The 25,943-nt window shown below is 40.3% G+C and overlaps 1 protein-coding gene across 4 annotated transcripts in view; it reads right to left on the bottom strand.

Annotated features, from left to right (window-relative positions):
• The window catches only part of LOC129536215 (cyclic AMP-dependent transcription factor ATF-7), a 96,306-nt gene that overhangs the window by 30,050 nt on the left and 40,313 nt on the right, over positions 1-25,943 (bottom strand). For all 4 annotated transcript variants that reach the window (XM_055394974.2, XM_088836881.1, XM_055394975.2 and 1 more), the window contains one exon: positions 3,688-3,784. In XM_055394974.2, the coding sequence (XP_055250949.1) occupies positions 3,688-3,784 (97 nt within the window). The remainder of the gene's footprint in view (positions 1-3,687; positions 3,785-25,943) is intronic.

Genomic DNA, 25,943 nt, shown 5'->3' with positions numbered 1-25,943 from the left:
AGGCAAGAATACTGAAGTAGGTTGCCATGCCCTTCTCTAGAGAATCTTCCTGACCCAGGAATTTAACCCGCATCTCTATATTCCCTGCAATGACAGGTGGGTTCTTTACCACTAGCGCCACCTGGGAAGCCCCTTTTCTCTCTTAGGTCAGTTGAATCTTATTCTCTGGTCCTAACTCTATTTCTATTTTGACGGTTTTCCTTGCAGTGCTAATCACCTCAGGGATTCACTTCATATTCCAAACCACTAAACCGAATGACAGGGATAGAACGATGTTTAAACAATATTTTAAGGAGTGAGACCTGGGGCTAAATCACTCCTCCTAGCATGATCAATTGGGAATACTCCAGTGGGATTTTCCATGGAAACAACATAACTTTTTTTTTTTTTTTTAATTTAAACAAAACCTCTTCTGAATCAGAGTGTTTGGAAAACTTACCACTAACCTCCCAAAATAGTTTTAAAAGGTTCTCTGGCAGCTTTGGTTGGCCAACGATAAAGCCACTTTCCCTCCATCCCTGGGTGAGTGGAGGTAATATTCCCTTATGCTTAGAGAGTACTTCAGTAAGGGCACATAAAAAAATCACAACTCAAGTGGAACAGGACGGGGCAGCTAAGGGCATGGTTACAGCAGAAGAGGGCTTTTTGGATCTCTGATCTGAGGCTCATATAAACTTTTTCCATTCTTGAACAAAAAGCCAGAAAATGTATATAAGAAAACGCTTAGCTTGCTCTGATGATTCCAGAGAAATCAACAAGTGTTTATTGACTGCTTTCTGTGTTTTGCTGCTGTATGTATAAACTGTGTGTGCATCTGGGGGAGGGGGACAGATAGAGGTATAGGAGTTTGGGCCAAAAAGAAGATATGGTTCTTGCCACAGAGAACTAAGAGGACGTTTTTCAGTTGAGGAAATGAAATTAATTTATATAGAGAGTATCACAGTATACAAAAGATATGTGCCATGTATGGCAGAGAATAAAACTGTTACAGAAATGAAGACAAATTAATGGCGGAGCAATTAGGAAAGATTTCAAGAAGTGGGACTTGAGCTGGGCCTCAAAGAATGGCTTCAGAGGGTAGATGAGAGAGATTAGTAGGCTGAGAGAAGTCAGGCAGGTGACGGCACAGAGAGAAGCAGGTATGGGCACCAATCTGTAGATGAGGAGAAAACGGTATGTGCAGGTCAAAGGACAATCACGGTAGGGACATAAGCTGCACTTAAAGATGGCTAAATGCCACAGGGCAAGGTTACAGAAAGCTTGAAAACCCAAATAAACATAGCCTTAAAGTAAGAGAAAATAGGAAGAGAATGACAGATTTTGAGCAGAGGACAAGAATTTCAGGAAGTCTGGCTTTTCAACAGAATGCAAGCTGGATTAGAATGAGAGACCAGCCAAGGAGGCCAGCTAGGAGACTATGGAGGAGTTCAAGCACACCGATGGATGGCAGGAAGCACAGAAAGGACGACAACAGCCAGAACTGAAGAAAGAACAAAACAATACAAGAGTTTGAGAATACTGGTATCACTGAATATCAAAGCGGAGTAACTGGTTTTGGGGACAAGGAATTCCTTAACTGACAGTCACTGACATGAATATCTGAAAACAGAAAGATAGCCAAAGTGTTCAGTAGGGGATGAAATACATGTGAGGTACCAGGTCTTAATTTGAAGATATGAGAATCACCACACTAGATAGGATAGCTGAAGTGTGCAATGGGATGAATGCCCTGAAACAGAAGGCAATGAATAACAGGAAAACATTCTATCTCTTTGGGACTGTCCTGTATCATTTTCTCTCCCCACTCATGGAGGGTGGCATAGGCATTTCCACGCATCTGGAATAACCTTGATAACTCTTAATAAGCTTGATAACTCTGCCCCAAATTGGGTGTGTGTGTTCAGTCATTAAGTCGTGTCCAACTCTTTGCAACCCCATGGACTGTAGCATGCTGGGCTTCCTTGTCCTTCACTATCTCTCGGAGTTTGTTCAAACTCATGTCCATTGAGTCGGTGATGACATCCAACCACCTCATCCTGTCATCCCCTTCTCCTCCTGCCCTCAGTCTTTCCCAGCATCAGGGTCTTTTCCAATGAGTCGGTTCTTTGCACCAGGTAGCCAAAGTTTTGGACCTTCAGCTTCACCATCAGCCCTTCCAATGAATATTCAGGGTTGATGTCCTTGAGAACTGACTGGTTTGATCTCCTTGCTGTCCAAGGGACTTTCAAGAGCCCCAAATTTACCTCTTTCATAAACTTCTTCGACAAATTTCACTTAATAATAATTCTCTGAGTACTGATGCTGTTTGTATTATTCACTTATACTTGACTTAAAATACTAAAATTTTTCCATATATATATACCCCAACAATAAACTTAAGTATGTGTTGCCTGCATACATGTTTATGCCCTCTCCACTCTTCTAAGGACCTTCCCAGGCTTTCTTAAGGATCATGAATGACAATGTCCCCAACTTAAGTCTTTTTCCAGGAATTACAATCCACAAGCTCCCAGCAAAGTGCCTGGTACACACAGTAGATATTCAACAAAGAAGAAGGTACAGGAGATCTGTAGGGCAAGCCCCTTCCTTCATGTACAGAACTATGGGAGGAGGGTCTCTCTTTTCTCCTCTGTGTCTCAAGCAGCATTTTGGCTAGTAGTACTTAGAGAGATTGGGCTTCCTAGGTGATGCAGAGGTAAATAATCCACCTGCCAATGTAGGAGATGTGGGTTTAATCCCCAGGTTGGGAAGATCCCCTGGACGTGGAAGTGGCAACTCACTCCAGTATTCTTGCCTGGAAAATTCCATGGACAGAGGAGTCTGGCGGGCTACAGTCCATGTGGTTGCAAACAGTCAGACATGACTGAACACGCACACACTTAAAGAAATTGTGCCTTACCTGAATAAGGTATTGAACTGATACAATACAATAGTCATCACTAAATTCTCCATTGGTTAACCATTGATGTAACCTTGCTTAACTCAGGCTAAATCAGAACCCCTCGTGGTATCAAAAGAAAGAGCCCACTTTGTCTGCCTGTCTAGCTAAAAATGGCATGATAGAACTGCTGCACTGTTTGAGAGGAGTTGCTGAGAATGCTCCCTTGAGAATGGCATAGGTAAGCAAAACAGTATCTAAAACAATCAGTGAGAGGTTCCAGGTCACCCAAATTGACTTAGAAAAGTCCCATTGACTAAGTGTCTTGTTTGCCCTCAACGGTGTCCGCGGTCATAAAGGGAAGTTGAATTTACGAACTGACAACCTGCCTGCTTGGGGGAAAACTGACACCCAGTGGAAGAGAAGCAGCTAGGCTAGGTCAACTTCCTTTTGTTCACTCCTTCACTGTGGGTAGGGAAGAATGTCAAAGGCATCTTTTGTCTGTAAATCTTCCAAAGTTTTAATAAAAAAGAAGGCAAGGAGGGAATAGACTGAAAACAGCTAAGACGAAAACCTCAACACACCCACCTCAAAAACTGCAAAACCCAATCTTGTATTAAAAACTGAGAGAGTGGAGGGCACAATAGAAACTTGGGAGCTTTTAGTGTTCCTTTCTCCTGATTAAATGCAGATCACATAAGGGCTCTTAATGGGAGAAGGGGAGTACAGCTCCCAGTACATCTGGTCCCTGGTATTAATCTTAACTGTCTGGTGATATCAAGGCACGTGGCTTCTGGGGCGGCAAATACCTGCGATGATGACTGAGTCAGTTCGGGCTGGGCCAAATTTCAATGTCATCTCATGCTTGTGTTTATGAACTGCCAGGTGGTCCTCGTTTGTAAATCTCTGAAACGAAACAGAAACAGAGATGTGAAAAAAAAAAAAAAAGTGACTCAGTGCCCTTTTTAAAACGTCCTACCAAACACCCTACAGTAAGGTTGGTCCCTGGAAAGAGGGACTGGAGAGGGAATGGGAAGGGAGAAAAAAATGGAAATGATGGCAAAGGAGAGGAGATGGATTAAAAAAGAGATAATAGGAAAGGAGAAAATGAAGCACTAGAAATCTGGAGGAGAGGGGAAGGGGAAGACCGTAGCACCAACTGCTCTGTAATACCAGGTCCAAATGAGAGAAATGGACAGATTGTTGGTGAAGTGGGATCCAAGCAGGAGGTTCCAAATGAAAAAAACATTAAGGCTAGCTTGTAGCAAGCAAGGGGAAAATAATGTTTAATAATGATAATAAAGAAAGGAGAAGGGAAAGGCTGGGTACTAGTTGGTCATCACGAAAATATAGGAAATTCAGAATGAAGCTCTCCATAGTAGGGCTGAACTGGACTATTTATGAGGGGGCTAACAGAGAGATAAATTATGCAGGATTAGGAGAACCATTTAACTTCCTGGCCCCTACAGTGCTGCAGCAGGCGCCTGCCCAGCTATTTGGCTGAGGGTTTTAATGAGCCAGGATAGAGCTGTAGAGGACAGAGGCCCAATGGCCAGCAGTAATGGCACACACCAGCCCCATCGGCCAAATGCTGTCTCCCTTCATCGGGCAGCCCGCCTGGGCTCCATCAGCCATAAAGGGGCCAGTGCAATGCTGTTGACTACATAATGGTAGAATAAAAATGCAAGCAAAAAAAAAAATTTTTTTTTTGTTAGGGTAGGGAGAAGCCTGTAGGCAGGATGAGGGAAGGGAAAAAGGAGATGGTATGGAGATTTTATTTATTTAGAAGTTTGGTGAAAGGACAATGAAAATATGAGGCTAGGTCTGCCTCAGTTTATGACCAAGTAAGACAGGCTTACTGGACAGTAATTTATGCTCCCCCCTTTCTTTAGAAGGGGGTGGTGAAGAGAACAGATGAACAGCAGTAATTCAAAAGAATGATAACCTCAAAATTCCCTTTGAGGCTGCCTGGCCATGTTCCTTCATTAAAACATGCTTCCAACACAGTAACAGCTTGGATGCTGCAGTTTTCCACAGCTCTTTCACTAGCCAGGCTCTGAAACATGGTTCTATTTGTCTTTTTGTTTCTAAAAATAATGATTGGTTAGTCCTCTTTTTTCACTCTCATTAGATAGATACACACTTCCCACCAAAACTAATCCTTTGGCTCTCTATCCACAGATCTTCTTGATTTCAAACCAGTCAGGAGTTGGCTCCATCTTAGCACCTATCCAGGCAAGAAAGCAAAACTGAACTGTTTAAATTTCTGTATTTTATCTAAAAGTAGCTTTCCCCACATTTTCTCTAAGCTCTATCATAATTGAAGCTTAAGAACCTAAAATCCTTCCAGGCTAGGCCTACAAACCTGAAAGTAAAGGGAATTTTCAATTAAACATATTAAGAATCAAGAAGTAAAACAGTCAAAAGAAGACTGCCTTAGTTGTTTCCAATGAATCCTGGACAAAAATGAATAGAGTGTGTGGATATTTAGCCAAGAACTTTAGTTTTCTCTATTGTTGGTTAAAAAGTTAAAAGGCAACGTAGACATTGATTAGTTATCATAGGCATCAACTTTTTCAGTCACAGATTTTTCCCTAAGGAAAGGATGGAGAGAGTGGGAAAGGGGGGGAATAGTCTTTTAACCATGGGTATGACATTTCTAGGTTAAACAAATCAGTGCGGAGGGTTTGGGATTGCTCGGTATTTGGTAAAAGGAAATGAGCAGAACTGGTATACAAAAGAGGGAAAACAATTACTTTACAGGGACAGGAAGAGTAGTAGATTAGGGTATATGTTTTAAAAATGTACTGGTGATGTTATGACAATCTTTTTTCAAAAGTACATTTATAGGTGCTCCAAGGAAATTTTCTGTAGGTAGTTTAAAAAATTTGGCACAAAGTTCTAGAATACAGAAGAATGACTTTCAAGCAAAAAGTCCTTTTCTACTATCAGAAATCTAGCTTACCCAAAACTGTTTGGAGAAAGATTTTAAATCTCCAGGCTGTGCTCCAGTTAGGATCGTTTAGTATTTTAAAAGGCAACCCTTCTTGTTACAACTTTTCTGCATACTTGTGATCTGTTCCTTCTCTAGTTCTTGTTCCTCTCTGCTACACAACCCCACTCCCTTCACATCACCCTATTCCCCTTTCAGCGGTTTATTTTTTCCAAACCAATAGCTGGGTCTGAAGAGAACTGAACGTGGCTAAAGGGATCTCCCACCCATCAGCATCTCACAGGGTTTTGAAAACTGTGATCATAGAAAAAAAAATTGCATCTTCATTTTCACTAAACTCTGAAATTTAGCATTCCTAATTCATCATAGAAATTGCACATATTCTCATATTACATTACAGTTATTATAGGTATCTCAGAATAGCCTTTCTACTCATCACTATTCCAAAATTATGACAGTCACCAGACCTACCACTAGAACTTACAGACAGTATTATGCTTTAAAAAGCACGTGTTATCAAATATTTTAAAAGTATTTTGATAACTGTATATCAAAATAATCACTTCTTTTGTAATCCTATGTCTTTTATTTTACTGATTTAAAAATATTCTGAGGAGGGGTTCATAGGCTTCATCAAACTGCCACTATGGGTTATGACACTACAAAAACTAAGAATCCTTCTGAACTGAATCAGATAAGATGCTTCAGAGGAGGAGCGAAAATGGCAGGAGGAGGAGCTTAAGAAGCAGGGCACTGGCATGGTCATCTCTCCCTGCTCTTTCTAACACAACTCTTGTATGGCGAGAGTAAGGACGAGAATAAAAGTTTACTAAAGTTGTTTTTTTTTTTAATGAAAGAGTGTTGCGGTTTTTTAAATTTCCAGTTGAGTTGGTATTTGTTGCTGCACACGGGCTTTCTCTAGTTGTGGAGAGTAGTGGTGGTTGTGCATGGGCTTCTCTCGTTGTGGAGCACAGGCCTCAGGCACATGGGTGTCAGTAGTTGTGGCCCAGGGGCTCGTTAGAGACATGATTTGAGGGCCCCAGAGCACCAGCTCAGTAGCTGTGGTGCAGGGGCTTAGTTGCTCCATGACATGTGGCATTTTCCTGGACCAGGGATTGAACCCATGTTCCCGGCATTGGCAGGTATATTCCTGTTTGCTGCACCACCAGGGAAGTCCTAAACTTTTTTTTTTAAATCAAAGTGAATATCAATCTGGCTATTATTTTCACTGTTCCTTATATTCTCTCTTGTTATATTTAAGAGTTAACTCAAGAATTCTCTGTGTAGTGTTAGCTGCTCAGTCGTGCCTGACTCTTTGTGACCCCAGACTGCAGCCAACCAGGCTTCTCTGTCCATGGGATTTTCCAGGCAAGAATACTGGAGTGGGTAGCCATTTCCTTCTCCAGGGGATCTTCCTGATCCAAGGATTGAACCTGGGTCTCCTGCACCACAGGCAGATTCTTTACTGACTGAGCTATGAGGGAAGTCTCTAGGTGAATCTTGAACCACGTGCTTAGGAAACCATCCCTTTAAAAGCAATTGCTCAATTAAAAAGTCTAAAATTATTAAGTGATAAAAATTTGACCTTATTAAAAATAGAGTATTCTATTGAATCAAATAAAATGGGTGGAGGGGCTCCTTAAAAGGATTTCCTTTTTGAATTATTGCCCATTTAAAAATCCAGCTTTCTCATTTGTTAATACAGTTAGTGAGTCTTCCTTTGTTCTTTGCTCTTACCTATTACTAAGGTTTTGGCAAACAGCCACTCAACTTAGGGAATATTCACTCTGGTTGTAGAGTAAAAAATGATAATTTTCAGTAAATGTGTAGATATCAACCATCTCCAAGACAACTGAGGGTTGATATTATTCAAAACTGGACTGAAGAATTTAAGTTATACTGGATCATGAAGGCAGTTTATATGCCTTGGGAGAAGATGTAAATAGTAACACAATAAAGTTGAGAGTCTTATTTGCCCAAATAAATGAATCAGGACAGTTTCTTGGAATAAATGGAAGAGGGAAAGTATTATGTGCTAATTTGCACCATAGCTAGAGACCAAGATGATTTAGATTTGCCCTATCCAATATGGTAGCCACTAGCCACATGTGGTTATTGAGCACTTGAAATGTGGCTAGTTCAAATTGAGATGTACTGTCCTATACTGGACACACAAGGGCGTCCCAGGTGGTTCAGTGGGTGAAGAATCTGCCTGCAATGCAGGAGTCACAGGAGACATGGGTTCCATCCCTGGGTCAGGAAGATCTTGAAAGAGAGCATGGCAACCCACTCCAGTATTCTTGCCTTGAGAATTCCATGGACAGAGGGAGCCTGGCGGGCTACAGTCCATAGGGTCGCAAAGAGTTGGACATGACTAAAGAGACTTAGCACCCACTCATGCATGTACTAAGTCAAAACACATACTGGATTTTGAAGACTTAGTACGAAAAATGAAAAAGAGAACGTAAAATATCTCAATTTTATTTTGATTCTATGTTGAAATGATATTTTGAATATATTGACTTAAATAAAATATATTATTAAAATTAATGTCACTTGTTTATTTTTACTTTTTAATGTGGCTACTAGGAAATTCAATACTACTTATGTAGCCTGCATTTTGTGAATTGCAATATATTTCTTTTGGAGAGCTCTGATCTAGATAGCATGCCTGAAGATCTAATGGGAATTTTAATCGTGTGCCACACTTGATTTTTTTTTTTTCCCTCCAAATTAACTTTTTTGGCCTCACTGCACAGCTTGTGGGATTTTAGTTCCCCTACCAGGGATGGAACCCATGACCCCTGCAGTGGAAGCACGGAGCCCTAACCACTGGACTGCTAGTGAGGTCCCCAAACCTAATTCTTTCCCCTCAAAGACTTCTTCTCTAAATACAGTTTATACTCCATGGTAGTGGTTCTCAATTAGGGGCAACTCTGCCCCTCAGGGACATTTGGCAATGTAACATTTGCTTATTACAACCTTGGGAATGCTACTGAACTATAGAGGGCAGAGGCCTAGGAAATGCACTGGACAGCTCCCTAAAACAAAAAATTATCTGAACCAAAATGTCATTTGTGTCTCTGCTGAAAATCTCTGCTTCAAGATAACAGGGAAAAGAAAAAACAAACAAACAAAAAGGCTGTTTTTTAGTTTCCTTTGCCAAACTGCCAACACATGTTTTTGGATATGAAACTTGGAAAGAAAAAAACACAGGCAGAAAACTCTCAACCTCATTTCAGAAAATGGCTGATGTACTGCCAATCTGCAAATACTTAGGAGAGGGAAATTAGGAAGATGAGACAGAAGGCACTGTAATTGGGAGAAGAACAGACTAAATGCAGTTCTCATGCATTGCCTTGTTAGTAGCAAAGAGATAGCACCAAAAAAGCAAATCAGCTATTTCCTTTTTGGCTATTTTGGATTTCCACTCCTCAACAGAGGGAAAAAAAATATCAAGACAGGAAATTTTCTTAGTTTAAAAAGTATAAAATAGACTACAGGACTATGAGGAAGTCAATCTGAAAAGTGATTTTAGTATTAGAATGGGCATAGAAGGTATAGTTTTGGTAAAAAATACTTTCCATTTCTAGGAAGTTTCATTCTCACCCAGTCTCCTGTTATAAGAAACTGGACTCCCACCTACTAGCAAACTTACTAAATAAACAGAACTAAGTAAAAAGTTAGGAATGGCTTGAAGAGCAAGCACAGTGGGAACTGGAAATCAGGAATACATGTCAGTGAACAAAGCCTTAAATTTTTAAAAAGTTGATGTATAATGTATATAAACTGCAAAAATCTCAAGTGTAGAGCTCAAAGAATTTTTAGATAAGTATGAAAAGAAATAAAGTGAAAGTGTTAGTTGCTCAGTTGTGCCCAACTCCTTGCAATCCCATGGACTGTAGTGTGTCAGGCGCCTCTGTCCATGGAATTCTCTAAGCAAGAATACTAGAGTGGGTTGCCATTCCCTTCTCCAGGGGATCTTCCCAACCCAGGGATTGAACCCAGGTTTCCCACATTGCAGGCAGATTCTTTACTGTCTGAGCCACAGGGAAGCCTACGCTGGTGTAATCACAACCCAGGTCAAGATATAAAACATTTCAGGCACCCCAGAAGGAACCCTCATACCCCACTTTTCTTAAGCTTTTAAATGAAACAGTTATATAAAACTTAGTACCTGGCATACAGCATATATTCAGTTAGCTCTCCCCTCTTTCCCTTTTTAAATCTTAAGGTAGACAGGTATTTTGAAAAATTAGTTTTTCTTTGTAGAATAATTCTAAATAAGTCAATGCAGAGAGAGGTTTTTTTTCCTAATCCCGTTAAGACAAGTTTCCCAGACACTTGTTGAAACAGCACCACTAAACAGAATTGAAGAGAAGGTTCAGGGCAAATGAGAGCTTAACCCAAATTAAAGATAAATTTCTGTCTATTGACTTTGAGCCAGGCATAAGCATATGAGCATTAGAAATGTAGTAGTTTTAAGCTAAGTCTTTGGTAAATTTTTGTGACCAATGAAATTTCTGTGCAATATGCGCTCCACCCTTAGCCAAATTCATTCCTGAAATGTTGTTTTTGGCCACCACAGCTTCAGTTTCCATGTGGATTTGCCTCACATTTTAAAATGCTCTTATATCCTGACCTATGATTAATTCACGTCCCTTTCCTTGTTTTAGAAGAGTAGACTGGGGGAAGGAGACAAATCAGAACTCTTTAGTTACTAGGAGATGAGTCCTGGATGCCTAAGCTATCAGGGAACTGAGTTTCTATTTGTGATAGTCTGAAAAATCACTTATGCTGAAACCTAACTATACTCTTCTCCAAAGTTTGTGGGTTTGGCAGCACTTCATGAACAGAATAGCTTTATTATAATATCTACACTCAGGCATATCCTGATGAAAGAAAATAGTTTGAAAAAGCAGGAGAAAACTGATAACTATAGGTAGAAAGCTCTAGAATATAGTGATACTGGTGCTGAGCAGGGTGAAAAGAATAGCTGACCTTTTTGAAAACACTATTTAATCACTTCAACTGATCACATATTCTGAAAGAACAAACTGGGAGATCTCCAACAGTCTTACGCTTCTCACCCTCACCGGAGAACGTCTATTCCCAATGCAAGATATCATTTAGGTTTGGGAAAGTGGGGAAAGGGAGAAGGGAAGGGACTAAACACACACACCTCAATCCAACATAACTTTCATTTGTACCTTAGTCAATCTTAGGTTCCTGCTTTCTACTTCAAGATGCTGCTGTTTATGAAATGAGTCACACATCCTGCTTTGAATGCTTCATGGCTCTTGAATGAATCATTTCAAAGCACAGGATTGTTCAACAAATAAATACAACCACAGCAGCAGCAGCAGTTCATAGGCTGCATGTGTGAGCAAGGTAATTTATAGAGGAAAAATAAGAACAGGAAACTTCTTCCCAAAATATTCTAAGAGAAAAATGTTGTCAGGGGAATGAAGGATATAAACCGAAGGGGGAAAAATCCACCAAACTGTACCTAAAGAAAATCCTTTTGTCTGTGGATTGAGACATTTTCTGCTTGGGAAAGGCTGTTTGAGTGTCCTAAAGAGATGTTGGCAGCTGATTATACTAGTCCATTGGAAAAAGAAAGAATTTTTAGAGGAGAGACATTATTTGATAGTTGTCCTGGCAGAGAAGCCATCTGATAGAATACAAGCCCCTCAAGTGCAAGAATCCTCATTTGTTTGTTTGTGGAAGTACCACAGGCACTTTGAACAGTACCTGCACACAGTGGATGCTTAATAAACATTTGTTGAATAGATGCCAATTAGCATATCACATTAAGGGCAACAAAGTACCCCCAACTTAGAAAACTCTTATTCATGTGTACAATGGTGGGAGTATTTTCATTATCAATATTCAAAAGGGGAGTTGATATTATTATAAACATTAGATCTTTCCTATAGAACTAAAGGCTGGGCCCAGTGAGGACCAAGAATACCCTAATGGGAGGAGCTTAGAATAAGAAACAAATAGAATTTCAAAAATTGAGACAACATGAAAAGGTCAAAACAACAGCAAAAGGGATTTAAATCACTGGGAGGAATTTCTGGACTCTGAGGGTGAGGGGGCTGAAATCGTTCCCAAAGGAGATTTTAAAGGAATGTAAAATGTATTAGTTTTCTGGACCTCTTTTATTTTTATAACTATTTTCTCCTATTCTTCCATTAGTGCTTTCTATCCAGGTGAGTCTCTCCTGATCTGCAAAATCCACTTGTTTCCAATTTTGTGCCTACACACAGACATGCCTGCCTCTCTCGCCTCAGTTTATCCAAATACAATGCCCTTCCAAGGCTCAGCTGAAATCCAACTGCTTTTTGAAAGCTTCTCTAATGATTCTAACCTTCAGTAGTCAAACTTCTCTGAACTTGTATGGTACTTTGAACAATCTGCACCATATAATTTAGAATTCTAGTCTACATGATCTCACAGTTTTATCCTTTAAAGTGGACTATAAACTACCAGATGGTTAAAAATGTATCCTACACTTATTTTTTTTTTGGCCATGTCAAGTGGCTTTCAGAATCTTAGTTTCCCAACCAGGGACTGAACTAGGCCCCAGCAAGGATGGCGCTGAATTCTGACCATTGGACCGCCAGGGAATTCCCCATACTTATTCTTTACCCTCCCAACCAACCCCATCTTGGGGCTTAACTCGGCAGAGAGCACACAACGGGTACTCAATAATTTCCTTTTCCAGTGATTAGGTCAAGTTTTATATAGTGGTATAAGAATAACTGTTGAAAAGCTTTTATCACCTTTAGATTTTAAGACCTTTAACAGGTACACTTTCAGAATGATCTGCTCCCTTTCCATCTCCATTTCCAAAGTATATTTCACTATGCAAATAAGTGAGAATCAATGTATCCCCCTACTATTTTGTTAGACACCAGGTTCCCTTTATTATAGAAAGGAACTTCGGACACTTTCAGTAACTGCAGTTATATTGTTGTTGTATTCAAGCCATGGCTTGTGGATCAATTTACTGTCTTTGGGTATCTGATTCCATCACTGAATTTTGGTTGATTTAGCTGCAAAGTCATGTCCAACTCTTTGCGACCCTATGGACTGTAGCCCACCAGACTCCTCTGTTCATGGGATTTTCCAAGCAAAAATCCTGGACATGTGTTGCCGTGTCCTTCTCCAGGGGATTTCCCCACCCAGGGATTGAACCTGGGTCTCCTGCATTGCAAGCAGATTCTTTACCAACTGAGCCACCTGGGAAGGCCTCACTGAACTTTACTCCCCACTAAAATGCTCTGTGCAAAAAAATATCAATTCATCAACAGCAATCTTTCCCTTCTTTACTCTCCAAACCACCAGTGGTAGTTTTAACCACATCCTTTTAAGCATTTTCTTTTAGGATCCCAATTACTTGAATCTTATTGGGCAGAATATCAGCAACACACAAAAGTCAAGCCATGTCAAGAACTGGATTCCTCCCTTTACAAAGTTTGTCAGAGAGTGTTTTGCCTACGTTCTCCTCTAGGAGTTTTATAGTATCTGGTCTTACATTTAGCTCTCTAATCCATTTTGAGTTTATTTTGGTGTATGGTGTTAGGAAGTGTTCTAGTTTCATTCTTTTACAAGTGGCTGACCAGTTTTCCCAGCACCACTTGTTAAAGAGACTGTCTTTTCTCCATTTTATATTCTTGCCTCCTTTGTCGAAGATAAGGTGTCCATAGGTGCGTAGGTTTATCTCTGGGCTTTCTATTTTGTTCCATTGATCTATATTTCTGTCTTTATGCCAGTACCATACTGTCTTGATGACTGTGGCTTTGTAGTAGAGCCTGAAGTCTGGCAGGTTAATTCCTCCAGTTCCATTTTTCTTCTTCAAGATTGCTTTGGCTATTCGAGGTTTTTTGTATTTAAGATGGTAACCTGAACCCTGTATATGAGACTGCAAAAGAGACATAGGCATATAGAACAGTCTTTGGGACTCTGTGGGAGAGGGTGAAGGTGGGATGATTGGGGAGAACGGCATTGTAGCATGTATATTATCATAAGTGACCAGTCCAGGTTCGACGCATGATACAGGATGCTTGGGGCTGGTGCACGGGGATGACATGGAGGGAGGATATGGGGAAGAGGGAGGTGGGAGGGGGGTTCAAGAAAGAGAACACATGTACACCCGGGGTGGATTCATGTCAATGTATGGCAAAACCAACCAATATATTAATGTAGGGTAATTTGCCTCCAATAAAATAAAAAAATAAAATAAAATAACCCCCCCAAAAAAAAACAAAACAAAGTTTGCCCTGGAGTATCTGACAAGGAAAAGGTACATTACAATCGAACTGACAAACCAGTTGGCATTTGGGAAAAGAATATTCAAACCTATAGTCAACACTGAATTGCTGGATCTTCACTGTTAGGATCTGGGATTAACACTAACGCGTTATTCATAACATACAGACCAACGATGCAAAGTTTTAAACGCTTAGTCACATCTGATCACTCATTTTTATTTTTGTTCCTGTTCCCTCCTCCTGTTTATGACAAATGTGAAAAATCATGAGCCCCATGGGTAGTGTTTTTTGCCAAGTAAGTTACAGGTGCCTAATAAATCACAGCAGAAAGGAAAAGAGCGCCAAAGGTCATACAGGCCAACCCCAACCAGGGACTGGGCAGTGTAGAAAAGGGAATAGCAAATATAATTTCTTGTGAGTTTTATAACTGAATAAAATTAGGTATTTTATTTTTACTTTATTTATGAATGTTACTTATTATGGGACTGAGAATTATAATCTTACTTCAGGTTTCAATGTACTTAGAAAGTCCTGGTCATCTAAACTTCTATGGGATTCCCTAGTATCACAGTAAATCAGGAAGTGTAAATCTTTTCTCCTCCTCCTCCTGCTCTTTTTTTTTTAATTGTGATAAAATACACATGACATAAAATTTACCATATAAGCTGTTTTACTGTACAGTTCGGTGGTATTAAATACATTCATATTATTGCGCACCCATCACCACCATCCACCCCCCTTAACTCTTTCTCTTGTAGAAATGTAACTCTATACCCATTAAAAAGTAACTCCTCATTTTCCCCTCCCTACTCTCTGGCAACCACCATTATATTTTCTGTCTTTATGATTCTGACTACTCTAAGAACCTCATATGAGTGAAATCATGTGGTATTTGTCTTTTTGTGACTTATTTCACGCAGCACATCCATGTTGTAGCATACTGAAGAATTTCTTTTTAAGGCTGCATGAAAACCCACAGTATGTACATATACCACATTTTGTTTATCCATTTATCAGTAAATGGACAGCTGGCTTGTTTTATTGTTTAACTACTGTGAATAATGCTTTGAATACAGTTGCATAAATATCTCTGCTCTTAATTCTTTTGGGTATATACCCAAAAGTGGAACTGCTGGATCATATATCAACAAATAGTAATTCTATTTTTAATTTTTTGAGGGAAAAAAATCATACAATCTTCTTCATTGGCTGTACCATCTTACATTCCCACCAACAATGCACAAGGGTTCTAATTTCTCTGTATCCTTGACAACACTTGCTATTATCTGGGTGGTTTTTTTCACTGTTGTGCTTGAAGCATCCATTCTAATGGGCGTGAAGTAGTTATCACTGTAGTGTTAATTTGCATTTCCCTAGTGATTAGTATGGAGAAGGAAATGGCAACCCACTCCAGTGTTCTTGCCTGGAGAATCCCAGGGACGGGGAAGCCTGGTGGGCTTCCATCTATGGGGTCACACAGAGTCGGACACAACTGAAGTGACTTAGCAGTAGCAGCAGTGATTAGTAATACTGAACATATTTTCATGTGCTGGTTGGCTATTTGTATATCTTTTTTTGAGAAATGTCTATTCAAAGATTTTTGCCCATTAAAAAAATTATTTATTTTTAACTGGGGGATAACTGCTTTACAATGTTGTGTTGGCTTCTGCCATACATCAGCATGAATCAGCCATAAGTACACATATGTCCCCTCCCTCTTGAACCTCCCTCCTACCTCCCTCCATCCCACACCTCCACATGGTCATAGAGCACAAGGTTGAGCTCCCTGCATCATACAGCAAATTTCTACTGCTATCTATTTAACATATGGAAATGTATATGTTTCAATGCTACTCTCTCAATTCGTCCCACCCTCTCCTTCCTCCCGTGTCCACAAGTCTGTTCTCTATGTTGGCATTTCTATCGCTGCCTTACAAACAGGTTCATCGATACCATTTTTCTAGATTCCATATATATGTGTTAATATATGATATTTGTTTTTCTCTTTCTGACTTATTTAACTCTCTATAATGGGCTCTAGGTTCATCCACCTCACTAAGTGACTCGGATGTGTTCTTTTTTATGGCTGAATAATATTCCATTGCATATCTATGTACCACAATTTCTTTATCCATTTGTCTGTTGATGGACATCTAGGCTGCCTCCATGTCCTGGCTATTATAAACAGGGCTGCAGTGAACATAGGGGTACATGTGTCTTTTAGAATTGTGGTTTTCTCAAAGCATATGCCCAGTAGCGGGATTGTTGGGTCGTATGGTAGCTTTATTCCTAGTTTTTAGAGAAACCTCCATACTGTTCTCCATAGTGGCGGTATCAATTTACATTTCCACAAACAGTGTACTACCAGGGCTTCCCTGGCGGCTAAGCACTAAAGAATCTGCCTGCTAATGACTGCCAATGATAGTGATGCAGGTTCAATTTCTGGGTTGGGAAGATCCCTGGAGAAGGAAATAGCAACCCACTCTCTTCTTGCCTGGGAAATCCCACAGACAGGGAAGCCTGGTGGGCAACAGTCCATGAGGTTGCAAAAGGTCAGTCACGACTCAGCAGCTAAATAACAGTGTAAGAGGGTTCCCTTTTCTCCACATCCTCTCCAGCATTTACCATTGGTAGTTTCTTTTTATGATGGCTATTCAGACAGTATGAGATGATAGCTCTTTGTAGTTTTGATTTGCATTTCTATAATAATAAGCTATATTGAGCATTTTCCATGTGTTTATTAGCCACCTGTATATCTTCTTTATAGAAATGTCTGTTTAAGTCTTCTGCCCGTCTTTTGATTGTTTGTTTTTCTGCCATTGAGATGCCTGAGCTGCTTGTGTATTTTGGAGATTAATCCTTTGTCAGTAGCTTCATTTGCAATTATTTTCTCCATACTGAGGGTTGTCTTTTCATCTTGTTTATGGTTTCTTTTGCTGTGCAAAAGCTTTTAAGTTTAATTAGATCCCATTTTTGTTTTTAATTTCCATTACTTCAGGAGGTAGGTCATAGAGGATCTTGCTGTGATTTATATCAAGTGTTCTGCTTATGTTTTCCTCTAACAGTTTTATAGGTTCTGGTTTTATATTTAACTCTTTAATCTATTTTGATTTTATCTTTGTGTATGGTGTTAGGAAGTGTTCTAATTTAATTCTTTTACATATAGCTGTCCAGTTTTTCCAGCACCACTTACCGAAGAGACTATCTTTTCTCCATTGCATATTCTTTCCTTATTCTCAAAGATAAGGTGCCTATAGGTGGTGGGTTTATCTTAGGGCTTTCTATCTTATTCCATTGGTCTATATTTCTGTTTTTGTGCCAGTACCATACTGTCTTGATGACTGTAGCTTTGTAGTATAGTCTGAAGTCAAGAAAGTTGATTCCTCCAGCTTCATTCTTCTTTCTCAAGATTGCTTTGGCTACTTAAGGTCTTTGTGTTTCCATATGAATTGTGAAATTTTTTGTTTTATTTCTGTAAAAAGGACCATTGGCAATTCAACAGAAAGTGAAAAATGAAAGTGTTAGCCACTTAAGTCGTGTCTCTTTGCGACTCCATGATCTGTCCATGGAATTCTCCAGGCAAGAACTTGAGAGTGATTGCATCAAATCTGTAGATTGCTTTGGGTCAGTTCAGTTCAGTTCAGTCGCTCAGTCATGTCCGACTCTTTGCAACCCCATGAATCACAGCACGCCAGGCCTCCCTGTCCATCACCAACTCCCAGAGTTCACCCAAACTCATGTCCATCGAGTCGGTGATACCATCCAGCCATCTCGTTCTCTGTCGTCCCCTTCTCCTCCCGCCCCCAATCCCTCCCAGCAGCAGAGTCTTTTCCAGTGAGTCAACTCATCACATGAGGTGGCCACAGTATTGGAGTTTCAGCTTTAGCATCTGTCTTTCCAATGAACATCCAGGATTGATCTCCTCTAGAATGGACTGCAGAGACATTACTTTGCCAACCAAGGTCCGTCTAGTCAAGGCAATGGTTTTTCCCGTGGTCATGTATGGACGTGAGAGTTGGACTGTGAAGAAAGCTGATCGCCGAAGAATCGATGCTTTTGAACTGTGGTGTTGGAGAAGACTCTTGAGAGTCCCTTATACTGCAAGGAGATCCAACCAGTCCATTCTAAAGGAGATCAATCCTGGGTGTTCATTGGAAGGACTGATGCTGAAGCTGAAACTGCACTACTTTGGCCACCTCATGCGACGAATTGACTCACTGGAAAAGACTGATGCTGGGAAAGGTTGGGGGCGGGAGGAGAAGGGGACGACGGAGAATGAGATGGCTGGATGGCATCACTGACTCTGTGGACATGAGTTTGCGTGTACTCCGGGAGTTGGTGTTAGACAGGGAGGCCTGGCGTGCTGTAATTCATGGGGTCGCGGAGAGTTGGACATGACTGAGCGACTAAACTGAACTGAACTGACTGAAGAATGGACTGGTTGGATCTCCTTGCAGTCCAAGGGACTCTCATGAATCTAATAAAACAGTAACTCTGGAAATCAGATTTTTTCTCCCCTTTCCCAGAACTTGCTGATTTTTGCTTTTTGTTTGTTTTTATGACTGTTGTAGAGTGTCTTTGTGTCATGGATCAGCCTGAGGTGTAAATTTAATGTTTTCTCAGGTCCTTCCTGATCCTTTCCCCAGGCATGCACAATCACTTCCTAACTTTTCACATATATGAGGTTGTTTTTGAACAATAATAAGACTTTAATAATATGAGGAGATTCAACAAAATGGTTACCTGTTTACTCCTCTGTGATCAAAGCAACAATCAAAACCCTGAGATACAGCCTCGATACTTAGAAGAAAGGGTTCTTTTTGCCCATCTTAGTTTCCTCACGTTCTGTGTGCAAACTGCATGCACAGTTGCCTGGCACTGGCTAAGGGTGGGAGGATAGGTAGTTGCTACTGGGCGCAGCCAAAATTGACAGAATTAGCCACAATTTACCCTTCAATTCTTCCCCTGGAAGTTGCAAGCCCTCAACAGACTCCAAAGTTCTAAAACAGTTACATCAGACAGATTCTGCCTGTGCAACTGCTGCATAAGCTGGGAAACCGATTCCTGGTCCTTTCACTTTGCTACCTTTCCAGAATCCCTCCTTCTCTTTTTAATAATATTTTTGTGACTTTTTTTTTTGTAAGGCCATAAACTCAATTCTATGTCCAATGGCTTTAAAAGTGGAAATCTGTATAGCTTATTAGGTTTCTCTGGTCCTGAGAAGGCTGTTGTCAATTAATGCCTTGCATACTAGACTGTTTGGGGGAAGGTAAGGCATTGGCATGGGGTCTAGGGACAGGCAATAGGTTTGGGGAACAGGTTTACTCCCCAGTAGGTTTATTAGCTTCTTAACCCCAATAGGTTTTAGTTTTTAAACCCAAACCTCATTTCCAATGCTTCTTCCTTGCCTCCCATCACAAAGGCTGAAAAGTCAGATACTTACTTTTCCAGTTACACACGAGCTAAGATTAAATCTGTCATACAGTTTAGGCCAATGAGACACAGAAAACTGCTGGGAGTTGGGGTAGAAGACTGCATTTCTGGGAAAGCATTTACTTCCTTACAAAAGGGAAAGCTAGAAGAAAATTTCTGGTGCTATTCCTTTTTTCTTCCTTATCTGACAGTGAGGCAACAAAACCTGAGACTGAAAGGTAAAAGAGCTAAAAGAGGGCAGAGCAGAGACGCAGAAAGAGCTGTCTTCAACAACCTTGCTTAACGGCTCCACCTTAATTCTTAGACTTCTTGTGTTACATGTATTTATAAAGTTTTAACTTACTGTTAGGTACCAGCAACTGAAACCATTCCTAACCCATACATAATGGTTTTCAGAATATAGATTTTTTCTCATTTTCTATTTAAGGAACGTGGATATGGAATATGCAATAAAATATCTTGCTCTATGTCTTCAAGAATATTTATCAATTGTACCCTAATGCAGAATTCCATTTTCATTTTCACACAGTATACCAAATAAATTATTCTATCTCATCATCAGCTATAGCCTTCCGGGCTCCTTAAAAACAATGGCTACACATTGTCTGGGCTTTGGGAAGGGACAAAACAGTAAGAGTGAGGCTACCTATGATGCTGCTCTTGAAACTGAAGCAGTTGAAGATTACGAAGGTATGGAGGTTGAGTCTGAATCACATCTTTTCTTATTCCTGGCTGTCCCTCTTCCTCAATACTTAATGGCTGGCTCTTCATTAAACACCAGGGTACTCTTGGGAACTATGCTAAAGACTTAACAACAGTAGATCCATTATCTTTCTTTAGATGGCAGCTACTTACTTGGATAGATTAAATGCTCAACAAACTTTAAAGGACCAGTGTCTAAGAGCAGAGAAATCCCAGGGACAATTCAGCAGGGATAGGTCCTGTGTCAGTTACATGGTTAACTGCTTTCTCCATAGCTCTTGCCTAATGGCAGACCTTTTAGTATTTTACTTTCCAGATGTAGCCACTTAGTTGGGGTACCATTAAAGTTCCCTAAGGAACAGCTTTAGTTCTTAACCAAGCAAGGAAAGCTTCTTTTTGGGTCAAATGATTACCACACAGTCCTATTAAGTTCTTATTGACATTACAAGCTTATATTTTTCAATCTCATTTCTCTTCCCAAATTCTTACTAGGATATTATGAGCTCTTAAAAAACATCAAATACTTTTATTTTTTAATTTCCTACACAGTATAAAAAAAGTGTTTTCATTCCTGGGACTCAAACATATGGGTGGAAGGACAAACATGCAGTGTGAACAATGTGGACCTTAACCATTAAAGTTAAGAAAATCTACTACACTGTGTTTTTCTCTTGGGGTGCAAAAAATTTCATTATGGAAAAAGAATACTCTAACACACCTAAACACATCAGATATGCAGATGACACCACCCTTATGGAAGAAAGTGAAGAGGAACTAAAAAGCCTCTTGATGAAAGTGAAAGATAAGAGTGAAAAAGCTGGCTTAAAACTCAACATTCAAAAAACTAAGATCATGGCATCCAGTCCCATCACTTGACGGCAAACAGATGAGGAAACAATGCAAACAGTGAAAGAGTTTATTTTCTTGGGCTCCAAAATCACTGCAGATGGTGACTACAGCCAAGAAATTAAAAGAGGCTTGCTCCTTGGAAGAAAAGCTATGCCTAACCTAGAGAGCGTATTAAAATGCAGAGAGATTACTTTGCCAACAAAGGTCTGTCTATGGTTTTTCCAGTAGTCATGTATGGATGTGAGAGTTGGACCATAAAGAAAGCTGAGCACCAAAGAAATGATGCTTTTGAACTGTGCTGTTGGAGAAGACTCTTGAGAGTCCCTTTGACAGCAAGGAGATCCAACCAGTCAATCCTAAAGGAAATCAGTCCTGAATAGTCATTGGAAGGACTGATGCTGAAGCTCCAATACTTCTGCCACTTGATGCGAAGAACTGACTCATTGGAAAAGACCTTGATGCTGGGAAAGACTGAAGGCAGGAGGAGACAGTGAAGACAGAGGATGAGATGGTTGGATGGCATCAGTGACTTGATGGACATGAATATAAGCAAGCTCCGAGAATCGGTGAAGGATAGGGAAGCCGGGCATGCTGCAGTCTATGGAGTCACAAAGAGTTGGACACGACAGAGTGACTGAACTGAACCAACTGAAACACAGCTTGTAAATACAGGAGATTCTGAATGCTTACAATAAGCTGAGCAGAGCATATATGAGTCACAGAACAGAGTATACAATAACTAAAACCCTACCTTGTAAGGGTATATACAACTTACTACTGTAACAGTTAAGCCAAAAGAAAAATTAAGCTGAGGGAGAGAGAGAGAGCAAGATGGAGGGGAGAGGAGAAGGACAGAGATATCTGTCTCTAAAAGTGTGCTTAGACTGTTGGGGCAAGCTTACAAGATTACACTCACTCTAAATAATTCCAAAACAGCAATGCATTTTTGTTTTAAATAAGCTATCAAATCTTAAGTGCCCAGAGCCTTAGCAACCACAGAAGAGGTTACAGGCTGATAAAGAAATGGGCAAAGACAAAGACTCAAATGATTTGGCAGCCTCTAGAATAAACCACCTTACAGTTGTTAGGGGAAGCACACTGACTGAAACCACCCACCCTGGCCAGGTACCATAGTAACCATCTGAGTGAGTTATTTTATGACAGGAGGTCCTGGTAAAGAACACAGAACTAAAAAGCCACTACTAACCAGAAGAGTTTGGGAAAGGTCAAAAGGAGACGCCACGTGTCCTACCTCCTCCCAGAATCCTTCTTGCTGGCATCCATCTGAGCTGAGCAGTGCGTGCACCACCAGGAAGGACTCTGAGTCAGAACTGGCCAGAGACAACCCAGAAACTAATCCCATCACCATAAAATCCAAGACTGCAAGCCATGTGGGTTCCCTTACCCTACTGCTTACCCTCCTGTTGGGTTCCCTTAACCTAGGCCCCTTCCCTAAAGCCTCTTGCTTTGTCAGCTCATTTATCTCCTTGGGTAATTCATTTCCGAGTGTTAACCTTTTGGGCCCCAGAAGGGTCCCCCTTCCTGCAACACAGGTATACTGATTCTGCCTTGCCACCTTAATTTAATGCAGCAAAAACTTCTTACCCCAATTTGTTGACATATTTGGCTATTTTTGTGTCTAAATAGTTTTTAAATAAAACCAAGCAAATGGCAAACTCATTAAATTTTGAATGTTTGCTTTTTAGACATTAGAGATGAAGTTTAGAATGCTGGCCACTGAATAGATGTCTATAATAGAAGAACACAGGCAGGCAGAGGAAAAGAATGGAATCTATGCTGCCCAACAGTAACACTTATCCACACGCTACTTGACTTTCATAGTGATCCAAAACAGCAACAACATCAGGGAGTGGGGAAACTGCCCCTGCTAACCTCTCCAGCCTCATCTTCTGCTGCTCTGCATCACAATTTGTGCTCCAGCAACATAAAACTATATGCAGTTTCTCTGAACAGGATATGCTGCTTCAATTTTTTGTACATGCTGTTCTCTTACGTGTGGAATACTCTTCTCCACCTTCTGACTGGCAAATTTCTACTTATCTTTCAAAATCAGTTAAAGTATCATATCCTCCATGAAACCTTCCCTGATGTCTAACAGACTTCTCAATACTTGTGAATACTTACAAGTAACTACATTTTTATGTCTGCTTCCCCTATGAGACAGTGAATATGTTGATGTCTTACACATCTTTCTGTCACAGTATCTAGTGTTATGCCGAGCACGTTGCAGATATTCAGAAAAATTTTAATTAAATTGAATCCACAAAAGCTAAAGAGAAGATCTGAAGAAATTGAGAAAATTATTCATTGACTAGTTTCTGTAAACCTGTTCCCAGGCTTACTCAAGTTTGGAGGTATCTAGCAAAATACATGAAGGGAAATGCCTTGATTTTAACAATGGATCTTTTTTGTGCACACAGTCTCTTACTAGAGACCTCTGTGAGAACCAATAGTCAATTTTTGGTTGTGGTTTAAAATGATAACAAATTGCTCCAATTACATAGAACCTCCACCCATTCCTACTTCCCATTAAACAGAATGGAGACAAACCAGCAGGTGGTAATGGGATCCTCTTAACCTTCAAATCACATTACAGCATGCCCATTTGTCAGTTAGGGGAAGACAGGAGAGAAATGATAAATACAAAAGTCATTAAGCATACCAATGGGTGTCAGGGAGGAGTTAGTTAAGACTCTGGTACTCCTAGTTTCCACTTTTTGGTAACAAACCACTACCACAACATGGTAGAACAATAATGGCTCCCATACTAGTTCACTAGAGTTGACAAAGTACCACAAACCTGGGGGCTTAAATAACAATTTATTGTCTCATAATTCTGGAGGCCAGAGTTTGAAATCAAGATGTCAGCAGGGCTTGCTCCTTCTGAAGGATGTAAAGGAGAATCCAACCCATGTTCCTCTCCTAGCTTCTGGTGGTTTACCAGTAATCTTTGGTGTTCATGGCTTGTGGCAGCATAACTCCATCTTTTATGCCCTGGGTATACATCTGTGTCCCATTTTCTCTTTTTATAAGGACACCAGTTATACTGGATTGGAGACCTACTCTACTCCAGTATTACCTCATTATCAACTAATTACATCTATGATCCTATTTCCAAATAAGGTCACATTCTGAAGTACTTGGGACTAAGATTTCAACATGTATATTTAGGGGCATAATTCAGCTCATAACAGCTCCCCAAAATATGCCCATGTCCTAATTCCTAGAACCCATGAATGTTACCTTATATGATGACTATATTAAAGGTTTTGAGAAGAAGAGGTTATCCTGGATTATACCATTGGGCTCTCAATGCCATCACGAGTACCGCTGCAAGAGGGAGGTGCTTACAGACAAAGAAAAAGGTGATGTGAAGGCAGAATCAGAGACTGGAATGATATGGCCACAAGACAAAAAATGCTGGCAGTTATCAGAAGCTGGAAGAGGTAAGGAGTAAGGAAAGAATTCTCCTGAAAACCTCCAGAGGGGGTGTGGCTCTGCCTGCACCTTGATTTTGGACTTCAGGCCACCTGAACTATGAGCATAACAAATATGGTATATATTAAACCAAATATCAGTAATCAATAGTCACTTTAAATGGCAATAGTCTAAATACATCAATTAAAAGAGATGATCAGATTGGATCAAAAAACAAGACCTGGACTTCCCTGGTGGCTCAGTGGTAAAGAAGACAAGGTTTGATTCTGGGTCAGGGAAGATCCTACATGCCACAGGACAAATAAGCCTGTGCTCTACAACTACTGAATCAGCGCTCTAGAGCCCACAAGCCACAACTACTGAGCCCACACGCTGCAACTACTGAAGCTTGCAGATTCTAGGGCCCATGCTCCACAAAGCCCTCACACTCCAACTAGAGAGTAGCCTGTGCTCTCCACAACTAGAGAAAGCCCGTGTGCAAGATTAAAGACCCAGCAAAGCCAAAAATAAATAAATAAATAAAACAAGATCCAACTATATGTTGTTTACCTAAACTCAATATAAGTATAAAGACATACATTCAAAGTATGGGATAGGGAGGGGACGAGTATATGCCTATGGCTGATTCATAATTATGCACAGCAGAAACTATTACAATATTGTAAAGTTAAACCACAATATTTTCAGTTCAGTTCAGTTCAGTTGTTCAATGTTGTTCGACTCTTTGCAACCCCATGGACTGCAGCACACCAGGCCTCCCTGTCTCATCAACTCTCAGAGCTTTCTCAAACTCATCTTCATCGAGTTGGTGATGTCATCCAACCATCTCATATTCTGTCACCCCCTTCTCCTCCTGCCTTCAATCTTTCCCAGCATTAGGATCTTTTCAAATGAGTCAGTTTGTCGCATCAGGTGGCCAAAGTATTGAAGCTTCAGCATCAGTCCTTCCAATGAATATTCAGGACTGATTTCCTTTAGGATTGACTGGTTTGATCTCCTTTCTGTCAAAGGGACTCTCAAGAGTCTTCTCCAACAGAACAGTTCAAAAGCATCTATTCTTTGGTGCTCAGCTTTCTTTACGGTCCAACTCTCACATTCATACATGATTACTGGAATCCTATAATTCTGACTATACGGACCTTTGTCGAAAAAGTAAAGTTTCTGCTTTTTAATATGCTGTCTAGGTTGGTCACAGCTTTTCTTCCAAAGAGCAAGTGTCTTTTAATTTCATGGCTGCGGTCACCATTTGCAGTGATTTTGGAGCCCAAGAAAATAGTCTCTCACTGTTTCCATTGTTTCCCCATCTATTTGCCATGAAATGATGGGACTGGATGCCATAATCTTAGTTTTTTGAAAATTGAGTTTTAAGCCAGCTTTTTTACTCTCC

This window comes from Moschus berezovskii, chromosome 6, assembly GCF_049115385.1.
Source record: "Moschus berezovskii isolate FMDL1 chromosome 6, NW_MosBer_1.0, whole genome shotgun sequence".
Classification (NCBI taxonomy): Eukaryota; Metazoa; Chordata; class Mammalia; order Artiodactyla; family Moschidae; genus Moschus; species Moschus berezovskii.
The sequence above is the reverse complement of the archived record's forward strand: the minus strand, read 5'-3'. Positions and strand labels throughout refer to the sequence as shown.